Genomic DNA, 16,257 nt, shown 5'->3' with positions numbered 1-16,257 from the left:
AAAAGATAGATAAAATGAAGAAAGCCATTATTTGTGAGAATCTCCCAGAAAAACACAAATTCTCAAATTTAGGAAGCACAATCACCAATAGATAAGTTATGGTGAAACTACAGAACCCTAAATCCAAAGAAAAAAATCTTAAAAAACCACAAAAACAGATTAGCTGTAAAGTTAAGCAATTAAAACTATAACAGGGACAACTTCAATAAGAGACTAAAACGGGGAACAGAACACAATCTTGAAAATATTAAAAGTATTGTCAACTAGAATTCTGCATCCAGCTAAACTATATTCAAGAACAAGGGAAATATGAGGAAATTTCTACACAAATAATGAGTTTACCACTCAAAGACCCTCACTAAAAGAACTACTGGGCACCTGGGTGGCTCACTCCATTAAGCATCCAACTCTTGATTTCAGCTCAGGTCATGATCTGAAGGTTGTAAAGATCAAGCCTCACATCAGACTATGTGCTGGGCCTGGAGACTGTTTAAGATTTTCTCTCCCTCTTCCTCTGCCCCTCCTCCCCTCAAAAAATTTAAAAAAAAAAAAAAAAGAAACTACAAAGGGACACACTTCAGAAATAGAACCAAGAAACAGAGTGAGATGCACGACATACATATGAGCCAACGGCTCAGTAAACATCGGTAAATCTCAGAACTATGAAGAATATAATCTTCCTGTTCTCTAATATTCAGTGTCTCTGCCTGCAAGAAGTTCCATCCTATGAAACTCAACATGGCCATATGACCTCCCTCGATCAATGAAATAGGACATGTCACTTGGGAGCCGAAACTTTAAAGCCTCAAAGTTTAATATTGTACAAAGTTTGAGGAAGGGAATGGCAAGATATAAGCCAAGATCCAGATTATTTATCTGTCATATTAAAGTATTTGGCCTTTACCCAGAAAAGAATGAAAAACTATAGAAAGATTTTGAAAGGAAAAAATCAAATGATCAGATTTTAACTTTACATAAAATACTCCAGGAGTTGTGGCGGGTATTTGCAAGAAGAGACTAGAGAAGCAGGAACCAGCAAGTAAACTAATGCAACTATACAGGAAAAAAGTGACAAGTACTGAACTAGTGCAGTATACTGAAGATGTAGAAGAGAGAAAGATATACAGAAATATTCAGCATTCCAGATCATATTCCAAACACCAACATTCAAATTAATGACCCAGAATTATCAGAGAAGAGACCAAATCACAGCCAAGGTACTGTTAAATATCACTAAAAATCTAAAAGTGCAAATTCAGTTCTTTTTTTTTTTTTTTAAGAGTTTTTTAAAGTAATCTCTACATCCAACATGGGTCTCAAACCTACAACCCCAAGATTAAGAGTCACATGCACCACCAACTGAATAAGCCAAGCACCCCTAACTTTGGTTCTATCAAAAAAAGTCAGAATAGAAATGTACTGGCAAAACAATAAAGGATATTAAAAATTCATCCAAATGGGGGCACCTGGGTGGCCCAGTGGGTTGGGCCTCTGCCTTCTGCTTCCATCATGATCTCGGGGTCCTGGGATCGGGCCCTGCGTTGGGCTCTCTGATCGATGGGAAGCCTGCTTCCCCCTCTCTCTGCCTGCCTCTCTGCCTATTTGTGATCTCTCTCTGTCAAATAAATAAATAAAATCTTAAAAAAAAAAAAATTATCCACATGGCATCTCTCCCTCTTTCCCCCTCCCCTGCCACCCTGCCACCCAATTCCAGGTAGGGTTGTAATAGGGTCAGAAATTAAATACCACAGTGTAGTTCACTTACATATTGCCATTAGTTTATTCTCCTACAAGTTTTAGATGGGTAAAAGGAGAGGAGATAAAGAATTCTTAGTAAAAGATATATGACAGACATCATCACCACCTCCTAATAATTTAATCAATGTAGTCAATATATAAATGTCACAGAGATGACTAATTTTCAACAGACAGGAGTAAGAATGAGGTATACTTGTCAAGTATCAGAAAATAAATCTAATTAACTGAAGGACAGATGTACAGTTAGAGAAATGGGGTACCTAGAGGCCAAAGAATTGACACTTTAAACTCCATGAAGGCAAAGTCCATACCTCTCTTATTCATTGTTTTATTCCCAGCACCCTCCTGACACCATGCCTGGCATACCACATCTGCTACACAAATATTCTCTGAATGAATGAATTGATCTGATTAAAAACAGATACATGTTTCATAGAAGGGAGCAATTTCATTTTATTAAAGCATAAAAGAGATAGATCTAGTCAAAATAGCAACATGTAAAATTATGTTCATAGTTAATTCTTTGACTTCTTAAATAAATGTCTTATTTGAAAATTTAAAAGCTAAACCCTAGTTAAATGTATACTTAATTTATAGGAAGAAAGGATAATCTTGTCCCATAAATTTGAGTATATGATGCTTTATTGAGTAAATCTATCATGAAAACAAATCAACTTCAAGGAATGGTCAGATAAACATCAGAAGCCTATGAATACATTCTGACAAATAACTAAAGACAACAACTAGTATTACCTTCTGCAACTGATAAACAAAAGCATTATCCTTTCCTATTAATGTATTCACAGTGATCAGTATATAGTCACAAAAAAAATTATTTAAGTCCCACTCTCTTGGGGAACCTGGCTGGTTCTTCATCTCAGAGTTCAAGGCCCACATTGGGGTAGAGTTTACTTAAAAAATAATTTAAAAAAAAAATCAAATTTTTTTTTTTTAAATCTACTTTCTGATAGGATCAATATACAAGGTCATTTAAATCCTGGAAGTTAGGCTCTTTTTTTTTTTTTTTTTAAAGATTTATTTATTTATTTATTTGACAGACAGAGATCACAAGTAGGCAGAGAGGCAGAGAGAGAGGAGAAAGCAGGCTCCCTGCTGAGCAGAGAGCACGGATACTGGCTCTATCCCAGGACTCTGGGATCATGACCTAAACTGAAGAGGCTTTAATCCACTGAGCCACCCAGGGGGCCCCTTTTTTTTAAGGTTTTTTTTTTTATTTGTTTGAGAGACAGAGTACACATAAGCGAGAGAGAGAGCACAAGCGGGGAGAAGGAGAGAGGGAGAGGGAGAAGCAGGCTCCACACTGAGCAGGGAGCACCCTGGCATTAACTGGCTGACCCACCCAGGCACCCCTAAGCTAACTAAACCTTAACCATGAAAGTAAAAAAGCAAATTCCAATATCTTGCATAATGATTAGCTATGTCATTAATTCCAACCAATTCAAAAATCACATTCAAAAAAATAATTAATTAATTAATTGAAATAAAAATAACATTCACTAAAACCTCTCTTTTCCTAACATGCATTTTTGGTATTTAAAGTTGGAGGGGGGGTGGCCTGGGTGGCTCAGTGGGTTAAAGCCTCTTTGGCTCAGATCATGATCCCAGGGTCCTGGGATCCAGCCTAGCATCAGGCTCTCTGCTCAGCACGGAGCCTGCTTCCTCCTCTCTCTCTGCCTGCCTCTCTGCCTACTTGCGATCTCGGTTTGTCAAATAAAAAAAAAAAAAAAACTTTAAAAAAATATAAAAATTTAAAAAATAAAGTAGTTGGGGGGGCTACCTTCCACAGGGCAATCTTGACTATGCTGGGCAGCTCCTAAACAATCTAGATACTTTCCCAGAGTTATTATTCAATTACACAATTGAAAGATGCCTTAAGCCACTTTCTTACATTTAAGGTTTTTTGTAATTATAAACCATATACGGCTTAGCGGTTAAGAGCTCAGGTTGTGGATTCCCTGAGCTTGAATCTCAGCAATATTACTTGCTCAGTGACTTGAGCTAGCTACTTATACTCTCTCAGTTTCACCATTTATAAAGTGAATATTATAATAGCACAGTCTGTTCTGCTGTAACTTACATCTTTGTCTTGCATTACCTCCTACAGGATTGTTAAAGAGTAGAATAATGTAGGAAAAGTGTGGATGTGATCTTGGTTTATATGTAATTTTTTCCAACAGAATTAAAAAGAAATACTTGGAAATATGTAAAGATCTTATGAAAACCTAAAAATTTGCAGAATTGCTTTCCTTTAACACAAATAGTACCTGTTTTAATGACTCCAAGAACTAGTATACTTTTTCTGCAACATTAAGTATCCAACGATCTGCAAGTACAAAAGAAAAAACTGCAAAGATATTTCTCACTGTATTAAAACAATGTATAAATAAGGGAAGCCATACCTTAGATCAGATTTTTAGTAAGCTAAGAATGTTGTCTACTGGAGTCAAAGAAACCAAGCCTGCATCTCAAAGAAGGAAGCATAAGCTCCACGGTTAGGACCACAAAGTGAATGTGATGCCAACATGAAAATACTAGCAGAGATTTAATGTTCCTAATATTTTCATCGGGATTATCATTGATTTTTTTTAGTATTCTGGTCACAAGGAGCCATAGATTTTGAATGGCCCACCCCAATCCTATTTTTCACTCATAAATCCTATTACTTAGTCCACTTTTGCAGAACACAAGGTATTTTGGCAGAAACACCTAATACCTGCCTAACTATGTGAACTATAGGAATTAAACTGGGTTAATACAGTGAACAGAACCTGGCACGCTCAGTTTTAAATATTGCTATTATCTATTATAACTCAAAATAACATATTAACTTCAATTCAAAAACACATCAATTATCAACATATGTTTCCCCTACCTCAAGAGCCACAGATCATCTTACCAACACCGAAAATAAAAACTGGGAACCCAAAGAATCTTTGAAAATAGATTAAGAACCATAAATCCACCTAATGTTTTAGTAAACTAACAAAATTACCCACTCACACTTCTGGCCACTGGCACTCCCCTTACCCATCCACAGACACCTATAGTAAGGAACATTATTCTAAAATGTTGTGGATTTAGTGTCTGCTTTATGTCTATTAATTTCATAGAAATTTGATTTAAGAAGATGAGTTGGTGACAATGTTAATCATTTTTTAATACCGTTATATAATTTTCTTTAATAATTAATATTTTTCCTGCATTTCATATACCAATCAGTCTCTTAAATCTGTGCCTACTTTGTTTCTAGAAAAGATTTGGGTTTTTGTTTGTTTTTTAAAGTTTTATTTAAGCAATCTCTACACCCAGTGTGGGGACCAAACTCACAATCCCACGATCAAGAATCACAAGTTCTTCCAACTGAGCCAGCCAGGCACCCCTAGATTTGCTGGCACCCATTTAAAACTGATTAACTATCATATTATTATCAGGCCTGTTGTTTTTTTTTAACTTTGATGTATTAAGATAAAACCAACACTTTTTTTAAAAAAGCTTCGTGTTAAAACGTTTTCATATACAAATGCTACTATAAGTTCTGAGATATAATAATTTTATTCAAGATACTGAAGCCCAAAGATCATGAAGACTAGATTCAACTAGATATAAATAGGATTTAACATAAAATACTTGTATTGGGTGCCTGGGTGGCCCAGTCATTTAAGCATGCAACTCTTGATTTTGGCTCAGGTCTTATCTCAGAATCAGGAGATCAAGCCCCGCATAGGACTGGCTCAGCACCAAGTCCGCCTGGAATTCTCTACCTCTCCCTCTGCCACTCACCACCCCCCCCAACACACACACACATGCTCTCATAAATAAATAAATAAATAGAATTTTTAAAAGATTACATATTTGTATTACCTTATGAGAAAAGTATTTTCACCCAGAAACAACAAAATCCAAACACCTCATCAGAGGCCTAATTACTTTAAATTCTCATAGCTTTATAAGATTTACTGTAGCTTATAAAAATACCACACCAATGAAGTTAGTATTCGTTGAATAAAGATCTTATTAGACAAAAAATATATTTTTCAGTTCCCAAGCAATAACTGAGACCTCATTAGTTTTCATCTTTCTCTAAGAATATACATGGAAAATCCAGCCTCTCAGCTCTCTCTAAAACTGCGATTTTTTTAGAATATGAATTACTAAAAGACTGATAACTCTGGTAAAAAGAAGTCTGAGAAATAAATGCAAACACCCAGATGCAATTTCTAACAAAAATTAGAGCATGAACATCAGATAGTTACATAACCTTAAAAGTCATTTGGTGTCCAATTTCCCACCCAAAGAAAGAATCCGCACTGCAAAATCCCTAATATGCAAACTTCCACAAACTCCATCATCAAGACATTCTGTACTTGACACAGCACATTTCAGTCACATATATTACCCTTATACAAATCCAAATAAATCATCAGAAAAGATACACAAAGATATCAGAAAAGATATACAAAGACACACAAAACACCTTTAAAATCTAAAACGAGTAGTATTTGATGCAATTAGTTTAGCAAATTAGAAAGAATTCATGTACTCTCTACATTTCTTTATTGTTTCTTTCTTTTGTTTTTTACTCTGTGTATTGTCCCAACAGCTTTCAAGCCAAGACTCACTAGAAACACTCACTAAATACAAGTAGGTCTCTGAGTATATATATCCCATTACATGACATAATACTAGAAAAAAGAAAAAACTACTTTAAAGTAGGTTATAAGAGAATATCCTGAAAATAAATTAACAAAATTATTTCTTAGTGGTTAAACAGATATTGAGGTAACTCAAAATTTCACAATGAAAAATTCGAGCTACCTGAAAAGTATCTTCATAAGAAATAGTCAGGAAATAGTGAAAGAAATATGGATTAAGGTCTTAACAACGTATCTTTTGCAGGAAAGAACAACAAAAAAAAAATCTAGGCTTCCTAATGATTGTAATTTATCAATGATAAGATTAGGAAATTTCCATTTAATTTAACAAACATTTTTGAAGTACCAACACTAAAAAATTCTAGAGGTACAAAGATAAATAAGACAATTTACTATCTAAGTACTATAAAACAAAAATGCATTCTGAATACTTTTCTTTCACACATACAAAAAACTATTAAAACTATTTTTTTAATCTTTTTTTTTTAAGATTTTATTTGACAGAGATCGCAGAGAGGCAGGCAGAGAGAGAGAGAGAGAGAGAGAGAGAGGAGGAAGCAGGCTCCCTGCAGAGCAGAGAGCCTGATATGGGGCTAGATCCCAAGACCTTGGGATCATGACCAGAGCAGAAGGCAGAGGCTTTAACCCACTGAGCCACCCAGGTGCCCCTATTAAAACTATTTTAAAGAATATATGTTTGGAAAGACAGACTTTATAAAAATTAGATATACTAGATAAGTTAGGCTAGGTCAGTTTGAAAAACAAAAAGCTTTCTCTATTCACAAATAAAAAAAAAAATTCTGATTTTTCAGTTTTCCAAACGATTTCTCAATTTAAAATGAACTAATTTTAATGGAAACATGAATGGGTACCTGCAGGGACTTAAATGATCAAACCTATCACCTCAAAGAAACTATGAAGCTTTTAAAATTCATCAGTTCACCTACATGTCTTTTGATTGTCAACATTAATAAACTAACAATATCTACTCATGACCTACATAAATGTTCATATACTTTGAACCACTTATTCCACTTCTAGAAATTTCAATGCACAAAGCTACCTAAAGAAGCATCAATAGCCAAAAAAAAAAAAAAAAAAAAAAAAAAAAAATTTTTTTTTTTTTTTTTTACTCAAATAATTCATCTCCTCCTACAGTGAAAACTATAAAACATTGATTAAAGAAATTAAGGAAAACCGCAAGAAATGGAAAGACAGTCCATATTCATGGGATGGAAAACTCAATATTCCTCAAAGTTAACTATAGATTCAACACCTCCCCATCAAAATCCCCGCCTGCTTTTTCACAGAAACAGACAAGCTGATCCTACAACTAATGCAGAAATGCAAAGAACCAAGAATAGCCAAAACAACCTTGAAAAAAATAAATAAATAAAAAGGACACACATCCCTATTTCAAAACTTACTACAAAGCTAGTAGTAATTAACTAATTAAGTAATTAATTAAGACAGAGTGGCTGTGGTAAAGAACAGAAATACAGATCAAAGGAAAAAAGTCCAAATAAATCCTTACACTTATGGTGAACCAATTTTTGACAAAACTCAGCAGGAAGAATACCTATTTCAACAAAGGGTGGTAATACCCAAATACAAAAAGGTGAATTTAGATCCTATCTCATTCTGTCACATACAAAAATCAACTCAAAATGGGAGCACCTGTCTGGCTTAGTCAGAGGATGGGACTCTTGATCTCAAGGTGGTGAGTTTGAGCCCCATGTTGGGTATAGAGATTACTTGAACATATAAAACCTCTTTAAAAAATCAACTCAAAATGGATCACAGGCCTAGATGTAAGAGCTAAAACTATGAAACATCTTGAACACAGGATGTAAATGTTCTAAAATTAGATTGTGGTAATGCCTGCACAGCTCTGTAAACTTAATAAAAATCACTAAATTGTTTACTAAAAACAAGTGATTTTTTTTATGGTATATAAATTATACCTCAACAAAGGTGCTTAAAAACAAGTCTGAAAAATCACAATGACTATTAAATAAATTCAGAAGGAGTACATAGTATATTGCAGAGCCAATAAGGCTGGTAACAGCTATATAGAAACAAAAAATTATAAGGTTGGAATATGATGATTTAACTATCTAAACTACAAATCTTAAAATAACAGTAAATACTTATAACAGCACTCAATGTGCCACACATTATTTTAAATGTTTTACAAGTATTTATTCATATAATCCCGGCTAAGTGTAGTTTCCCCCTTGTACAGAGGAAAAACTATGGTACAAAGAGTTTTTAAAAACTTGCTCAAAATCGCAATAGGATGTTGAGTTCATGAATGACTTTTTTCCTCTTTAAACAAATACCTTTGAAAAGAATAGTGGACATCATTGGTTACTTATCTAACTACTCATTTACCCTTTCAATTTTTTTTTTTTTTTAAGATTTTATTTGAGAGAGAGAGAGGGAGAGAGTGCATGCATGCAAGCAGCCAAGGGGCAGAGAAAGAAAGAATCCCAACCAGGCTCTATACCCAGCATGGAGACTGACTCAGGGCTAGACCCCAGGACCCCAAGAACATGACCTGAGCCAAAGTCAGACATTTAACCAACTGAGCCTCCCAGGTAGCCCTACCCTTTCAATCTCTTGCCCAGATTTTTGTGTATCCACCTCTCACCAGACAGGCCACGTAATTCAGAGAAAATTAACCCCATCCTTAGGTATAGTTAGTTGGCCCTGGTTTGCTTAAGCCAATCAACCATTTCAAAGACCATAGTCACTCATTGAGTAATCAGGTCCAGACCCTTATTTGGAATGTTAGGACAGTGAGGCTCTCCCAAGAGATGTGAACAAAAATATATATGGTCCCAACCACCACGGGCAGCCATCCTACAATCATGAGAGGAACAGCAACAGACTGAAGAAAGCAGGAGAGAAACGGAAAGAAAGTGATCTTTAATATTTCTGTATTACTGTAAGTCTTGCCCTACCTTTGGACTTGGAAATAAATAAGCCTATAAATCCTTTTTACTGTGTTTAAAACCAGTTCAAGTTTTCTATGACTTATAACATGATGTACAAATTTATGGGGGTGGAGGAGAACATTAAGAAGCATTTGTGTTATTATCTTTTTATTTTTTTAAACTTGCTAATTTGTTACTATCTTTCTAATAAATGTTCATATAAATGCTTGAAAAATAACTACCTGCGATTTTATATGTCTCACACAGTAGCTTGTAGTATTTTAATCAGACATTTCAAAATGTTATTTTTTAAAATATTAATTTCCAATTCTTCCTGAAAAATCAAAAGGTATGACACCTTTGGGCCCATGTTACTATGGTCCAACAACAAACCAGAATGGAACAGAAGCTGCCTCTCTAAGTCTATAAGTACACCGTCTGCAGACAGTCAATACAAATGGAGCCTCTATGTGATATGCTCAGCTCCTATAGTTATTTTAAGTTTGCACCGTTAATATCTTTAGCAGGACCTATATCAAATGACATATAGTGAGTCATGAAAAATTATATTCCACTTTTTAAGATTTAACATTTTAATTAAAATATACTTTTTAAACAAATTTTATTAAAACATGTATTTGTCACTAGCCCATGGGAAACACTTTTCTTGAATTGAATACCTTTAAAGAGCTAATGGAAGTTAAACTCAGCAGCAAGTCTCTGAAAACATGCCAATACCTTAATTACTCTGGGTCCAAATGTCTGACAAATTATTTTAGCACACAGATAAGAAAAAATGAAATGGTTTAAAGCTGCAACAAGAGAAATGTAAAAGTTGCCTAGAAGTTTGAAACACTTGAATACACAGGTGTACTATTAATCAAAACTTACCTTTAAAACAGATTTGCAAAAGAAATTATAAGAACAGTGGTAAATTTCAAAGGAATTTTAGTCAAGTTACAGTAAGGTCAAGCTACATTAGCAAATTTAGGAGAGAGCACTTTGTAAAGATCTCTGGATGTATGGCTCTACCACTAATTTGGACAACTCCAGGGAAGAGGAAGTTACTAATTTTAACAGCACAGATATTATTACTTAAAGCAGCTAACATGTAATCAGTAAAAAACAATCAGTAGGACATGATCTATTTTAACAAAATGCATCAAAAATAGAAAAAAGTTATAATAGCTATAAATAGTAGTTTAAACTTAATGAAAAATCAAGTGAAGGTAGCAGAATAAAGCAGAACACACATAAGGAAGGATTCAGTCATACTGGTAATATACTGGCTAAGTAAGACAGACTCACAGGGCTTATATCATTGTAAGACTTAATAACTTACACATATTACACATTCTTCTGTCTGTATTCTAGTTTTTCACAATTTTATACATTTTAATCCAATATACTGACTATAAAAAGTGTAATGATAAACTTTCTACACCCGCATGCCAAGTAAAGAAACAACTGAATGGCCAGAAAAATGTTTTTGCTTTAAAGCAGTTTTTTTTGTTTAACTCTTTAAAGCAGTTTTGTGAAAGCTATTTGAATGTTAGAGGAAGGAATGGGGGGCACCTGTGTGGCACAGTCAGTTAAGCCTTGGATTGACTTCGGCTCACATCAGGATCTCAGGATCATGAGATCAATCCCCAAGTCAGGTGAATCTGCTTAAGATTCCTTCCCTCTCCCTCTGCCCTTCTCCATCCCCCCAGCTCATGCTCATTCTCTCTTAAAAAAAAAAAAAAAAAAAAAAAAAGGAAGAAATGAATTATACTGATGGAGAGTTCATCATTAACATTAGGTGTCCTTATATGAGGAAAGTTACGCCTGAGCTACAAAAAGCAAACAATTCTACATCAACTCAAGAGACAGATGTACTCCTAGAAAGGTGGCCATTCTAAGAATCACCAAATAGTAGGCAAATCTACTCAACCTTTCAGCGTCTGTCTACTCATCCATAAAATGAGATATGTATTAAACAGTTGTTCAAAGAAGAATTTAAAAACATATGTAAATCACTTGACCCACCGCCTGGCACACAGTAAACATCATAACTTTTGTAAAATCATGATTATTAGTATTTCCTTCTTTAAGCAGAATTAAGATTAAAGCTGGTAACTATCAGGAAATATTTAGGTGCTGCAGTACTAACAATGTTGAGATGGACTAGCTTACCAGATTTCCAAAACTTCAGTTCTCAAGATTTTCTAAAGACTGGCCAAGACCGTACATATCCATGAAGGAACATGTAAAGTACTCTAAGGTAGAATGGAAAAGGGAGGAACTAATCTAATTCTGTGCTCTACATGAGAAGAGAATGACCGTAAGTAAAGAAGAGGTGTAACTGAACAGAGTTTCCCTCTCCTTTTACAGGACACCTATTACACTGAAAACATACAGCTGTGCAGAATTTAACCAATAATCTTGTATCTCTAACAGGCCTACAATTATAGACAGCATATAAGCAAACCATTCCTACAAACTTTGGATTTTCCTTAATAAAATGCAGGTGACTCATATTTGGTTACCCACCTTCACACAGGGCATTCTAAAGGAGTTCGAATCCTCCTTCTGCCAGAGGAATGTTGTATTTCATACACAAACAACTAATTATGGGCTATATCACTACCACAGATTTGTTTGTCATCCAAGGAACATGAGGTTTAGAAACAGAAAAAGAAGTCTTAAAAAAAAAGTCTATTTTCAAGTCTGTTTTGAGGTAAAGGAATGAATCAATTTACCATTTATCTCCTTGAGACTTACAAACTTCTTAAGACCACAAACACTAGATCCCCAAAGTTTTGATAATTGTTAAAACTGGATAATGGATACTAGAGAACTATCCTGTTTTTTTATATATGTGAACATTTCCATAATATATAGTTTTTTTTAAATGTGTATATATGTCTTTTCTTTATAAACAAACAAAATGGCAGAGAAATACCCTATTATTCAAAAGTTTTTATACTCCAAAAGTAAGTGAATTTCATTTAGCTCCTTCCTCATTCTAGAAGTTGTACTGCAGGTGACCAGACTATTAGTAAAGGTCTAGTTAAGGAAATAATTAACTGCCCTGGAATAAAACAAGCCTAATCTTTTAAAAACACAGAAGCAAAAGGGAAGAGTACTAAATAGTTATTACAGTCATTATACATTCATATTTGTTCCCATCCGTTATCTTCCTAACACAGGTAAGTAGGCAGAAGAGGTGGAAGTATTTTTAAGGCCAAACTTACTTTTCGTTCTATAAACTGATGGGCAACAGAAGTTGCAGTAAAGAAATCTAAAACATCCCCATTAGAAATAACCATTTCTAAGAATGGAGTAGAGAAAAAGTACTGCATATCCACCTTTCAAAAATAACCTTCAAAGTTCAGAGTATAACCAGCAGCTTCCAAAGACCAAGTATGTTTTACAACTAGACATGGATTTACCAAAGAAATAGATTTGGTTAGACTGCATCTGCCACAATCCTCTTTTCAAACTACCATTCAATTTTCACAAGATGTAACCCAAATCCATTCCAAAATTCAATTTTTGTTAATTATGTCTAAAATAAAACTGATCAAAATATAAATACTAACTTTGCAGCAAATTAATCTTTCATCATGAACAAATCTTTGTTCATCTATGAACAAAACTTTCATGTTCAAAACTTACAGCAAAATGCAACCTAGGCCAACTCAAAAGAGTAAGTAGTACATAGGGCATTTATTTCTCAAGTCCAAAAAAAGACAAAAATATCTTTAAAATGTTGAAGAGAAATGCAGACTTAGTTATATACATCCCAAGAAAAAACAATGTTTATATAATAAAACTCCCCCACTGGAACCCCCACAAAATACTTCCAAGCAACAATTATTTCCTTAGCACAAAAGTGGTACCGGTTCAATTTCACAAAACCTGAAGCACCTAAATTTACATAATTCCTCTTAAATTGAAAAATACAAAAAATTCCTTCATTTAGGTCAGTAGAACTTTGTGCTTCTATCCATGGAAAAAGCCATCATCAGTCTGAGTCAAGCACATGGCTCCAGCTTCAACGTCTAGTTCCCCAACCCACTCATAAGAATATATGCTTACAAAATAGGTATCTACTTACCAGGTTAAAGACAGTTTCTACAATATCCCTATTGGATACTTCTCCAACTTCAACCAACCCCGTCAACACGGCAAATTTCATTCTGATGCCCCTGATGGGGAGCCCTGGTTTCAGGGACAATGCACCCTCTTCAGCAGAGGTTTCTTCTTTCCCTCCACCTCCCCCGTCATCACCTGTTGGTGGCGGGGAAGGGACATTATTGTCTTCACTAGCCATTGCTAGCTAGTTCACGAGAAAGGACAACTCAGAGTCACTACGGGACAGCAGTTGCTGCACTAGGAATAAGCACACACACGCAACACAACAGGAAAAGGGTCACTCTTCCAAGTTGTGGAGAAACCCCAAAAGCAGTTGATGGGGAAAGTCCTTGGCGTCGCCCTCCTCCTCTTGGAGAATATTTGTCCAATCTCTCTCCCCGAGGCTGACAACAACGCCAAACCCTATTGGAAGATTAGATAAATGTTAAATACGCTAGGTTTTGTTTTAGGTTTTCGTGGGGGGGAGAGGGAAATAGTTACTGTCTGTCAAATAAGTTGCTAAAGGGACCCTACTACCAGCCACCCGCTACCCTCCCTGGCTCAAAGAGGTAGGTTCTGAGTGAAGGCGGGTTCAAGAGGCCCCTGAACAGGTTCACTCCTCCCCCACACTCTCGCAGGTTCCAGGCGCAGGGCTACCTCTCCTCACAGGTGCACGGAAAGAGAAACTGTCGCTGGGAAATGAAGGGTCCGAGGAAAAGAAGGGGTCCCCAAGCTAACACAGAAGTAGAAAGTTCCTCCTCACCCAGATACTCCGGACTCGTCCTCACCCCCCGCCAGGGAGCCGCGAGACGGAGGTGGCGGCGGAGATCCAGGGCAGGAAAAGGCGGGGGAAGGGGGCGGTGATTACTCTCAACGCTCGGCCCAGGGGGAGGAGTGGAGCACTCAAGCACCTGAGGTTCGACGGCGAGCGGAGGGGAGGTGTGTGTAGTGGCTAGGAGGGAGGAGAGGCCCGGCGGCGACGGCGAAGAAGGGAGGGAGGAGAGAGGTCAGTGCACCTGGTCGCAGCCTCCAAGTTTCCCTAGTCCGCTCCCCGGGAGTCCGCGGCTGCACAGAACTCCATGGCTTCCTGGCCCACCCGACCCCTGCGCTCAGCCTTTGCAAAAACAGCCGCCCTGGCGCTATGGACACCCCGGCTGAGGCTGCCAGCGGTGGTGAGATTGCTACTACCACAGCTCGCTCTCCCACGGCTCACACGAATGTCCCTGTGCCCACTGAAGCTACTCCTCGCCGCCATGACAGCGCCGAGGGCTGCCGGGCGCGGCGTGCGCGTGCGCGAGCGCGCGGGACGGTGGGGCGGGCGCCCGCGAAGGCGGAGGCAACCGTGTGGCAGGGTGGGGAAGCGCGGGCGGCCTAGGGGGGCGCGAAAGGGCGGAGGTGCTAGGCGCGGGCTTGCAGACAGGACTACGTGTGAGGGTGGGCACCCTAGCGGGAGCGTTGCCCAAATTACACCATGTGTGTCTCGGACCGGCAAGAAGAGACATTTCCTTCCAGGAGCAGACTCTCTCCGCACACACACACATACACCTCCCACCCCGCGACCTGGGAAGGTGCTTTGACAAGTGCTGAGGTGATTCTGAAGCTACTTCCGTTGTTAAGTTACCGTAGGGTATCCTAGCGCGGAGAGAACTCGCCTCACGTTTCCAAGGTGTTTTCTTGGACTTGAAGAAGGACACCTGAGGGACTGCTACGACGAGCCGGAGAAGTGGCAGCGCTGGAGCCAGCGAAGCTGCTTTCCTTGTCTAAAGGGAGCAGAGAGTCCCCACCCCTGACTGCTTTCAGCTGCTGCCCGCCCGCGGCGCTCGGCGAAGACTTGGAGAGAGATTTCCACTGGGATGCCCCAGCAGCTGCCACCAATTGGAAAAGGATGGGAGGGGGAACGTGTCCACGAGGAATGGGAAAGATTCCTTGCTTTGCAGCTGCCGCCCCACCAAACCTCTCCCACATTCTGAGGGAGGGAGGATTCCTGAGACAGTTGCTCCAAACAGCGTGGAAGGGGGGTTAATTTTGCCTGAATATCTCAGGGGTTTTTTCAGTCTTGAAATTTTCCAATGTGAAAGTTAGGTTCGCCTCATTCTCAGATCAGTCCTAAGTTACCTTAGGACTGAAATCAGCACTGGTCATCGTAATGTGTCCTTCCCCTCCACCCCCACTATTTACAATAAAGTATTCCTCCTGATGCATTAGTGAAAAACAAGTATCGTTAAAGAAAATGGGTTTTCACCCTTATGTACTCTTTGAAGTCACAAGGCCTTAAAAAATAATGATGTTTAATATACTAGTAGTTCCCTAAAATGAAAGTGAAGCAAAAAGTGAGGTCAGGGACGCCTGGGTGGCTCAGTTGGTTAAGCGGCTGCCTTCGGCTCAGGTCATGATCCCAGAGTCCTGGGATCGAGTCCCACATCGGGCTCCTTGCTCAGCAGGGAGCCTGCTTCTCGCTCTGCCTCTGCCTGCCACTCTATCTGCCTGTGCTCACTCTCACGCTCTCTCTCTCTCTCTGACAAAAAAATAAATTAAAAAAATCTAAAAAAAAAAAAAAAGTGAGGTCAAATGAAATACCATGGAGGAGCCAGAAGAAAAAATATATTGGTTTGAGAAACGAAATAATTGCCTAGAGAAACGGTTACTTGAGATGGGCTTGAAAAGGAAACTGAATTTCAACTATCACGTGGAAATTTGTGGAGGGAGGGAGGTAACATGAGAAAAGACAAGAAGCATCCTCTTACCTTCTTCAGAAAAACGTAAACCTT

At 37.7% G+C, this 16,257-nt stretch overlaps 1 protein-coding gene across 3 annotated transcripts in view; it reads right to left on the bottom strand.

The window, feature by feature from the left end:
• Positions 1 to 14,738, bottom strand: part of LRBA (LPS responsive beige-like anchor protein) — a 729,797-nt gene extending 715,059 nt beyond the window's left edge. For 2 of the 3 annotated variants that reach the window (XM_032855538.1, XM_032855540.1), the window contains exons 1-2: positions 14,253 to 14,738; positions 13,473 to 13,912 (exon numbers count right to left, since the gene is read on the bottom strand). In XM_032855538.1, coding sequence (XP_032711429.1) covers positions 13,473 to 13,688 — 216 coding nt within the window. In that variant the 5' untranslated portion in view covers positions 13,689 to 13,912; positions 14,253 to 14,738. The remainder of the gene's footprint in view (positions 1 to 13,472; positions 13,913 to 14,252) is intronic. The other variant, XM_032855539.1, reaches the window with a different exon arrangement.
• Between the last annotated feature and the right edge of the window lie 1,519 nt (positions 14,739 to 16,257).

This window comes from Lontra canadensis, unplaced genomic scaffold (assembly GCF_010015895.1).
Source record: "Lontra canadensis isolate GAN:19392208 unplaced genomic scaffold, GSC_riverotter_1.0 scaffold10, whole genome shotgun sequence".
NCBI lineage: Eukaryota > Metazoa > Chordata > Mammalia > Carnivora > Mustelidae > Lontra > Lontra canadensis.
The sequence above is the reverse complement of the archived record's forward strand: the minus strand, read 5'-3'. Positions and strand labels throughout refer to the sequence as shown.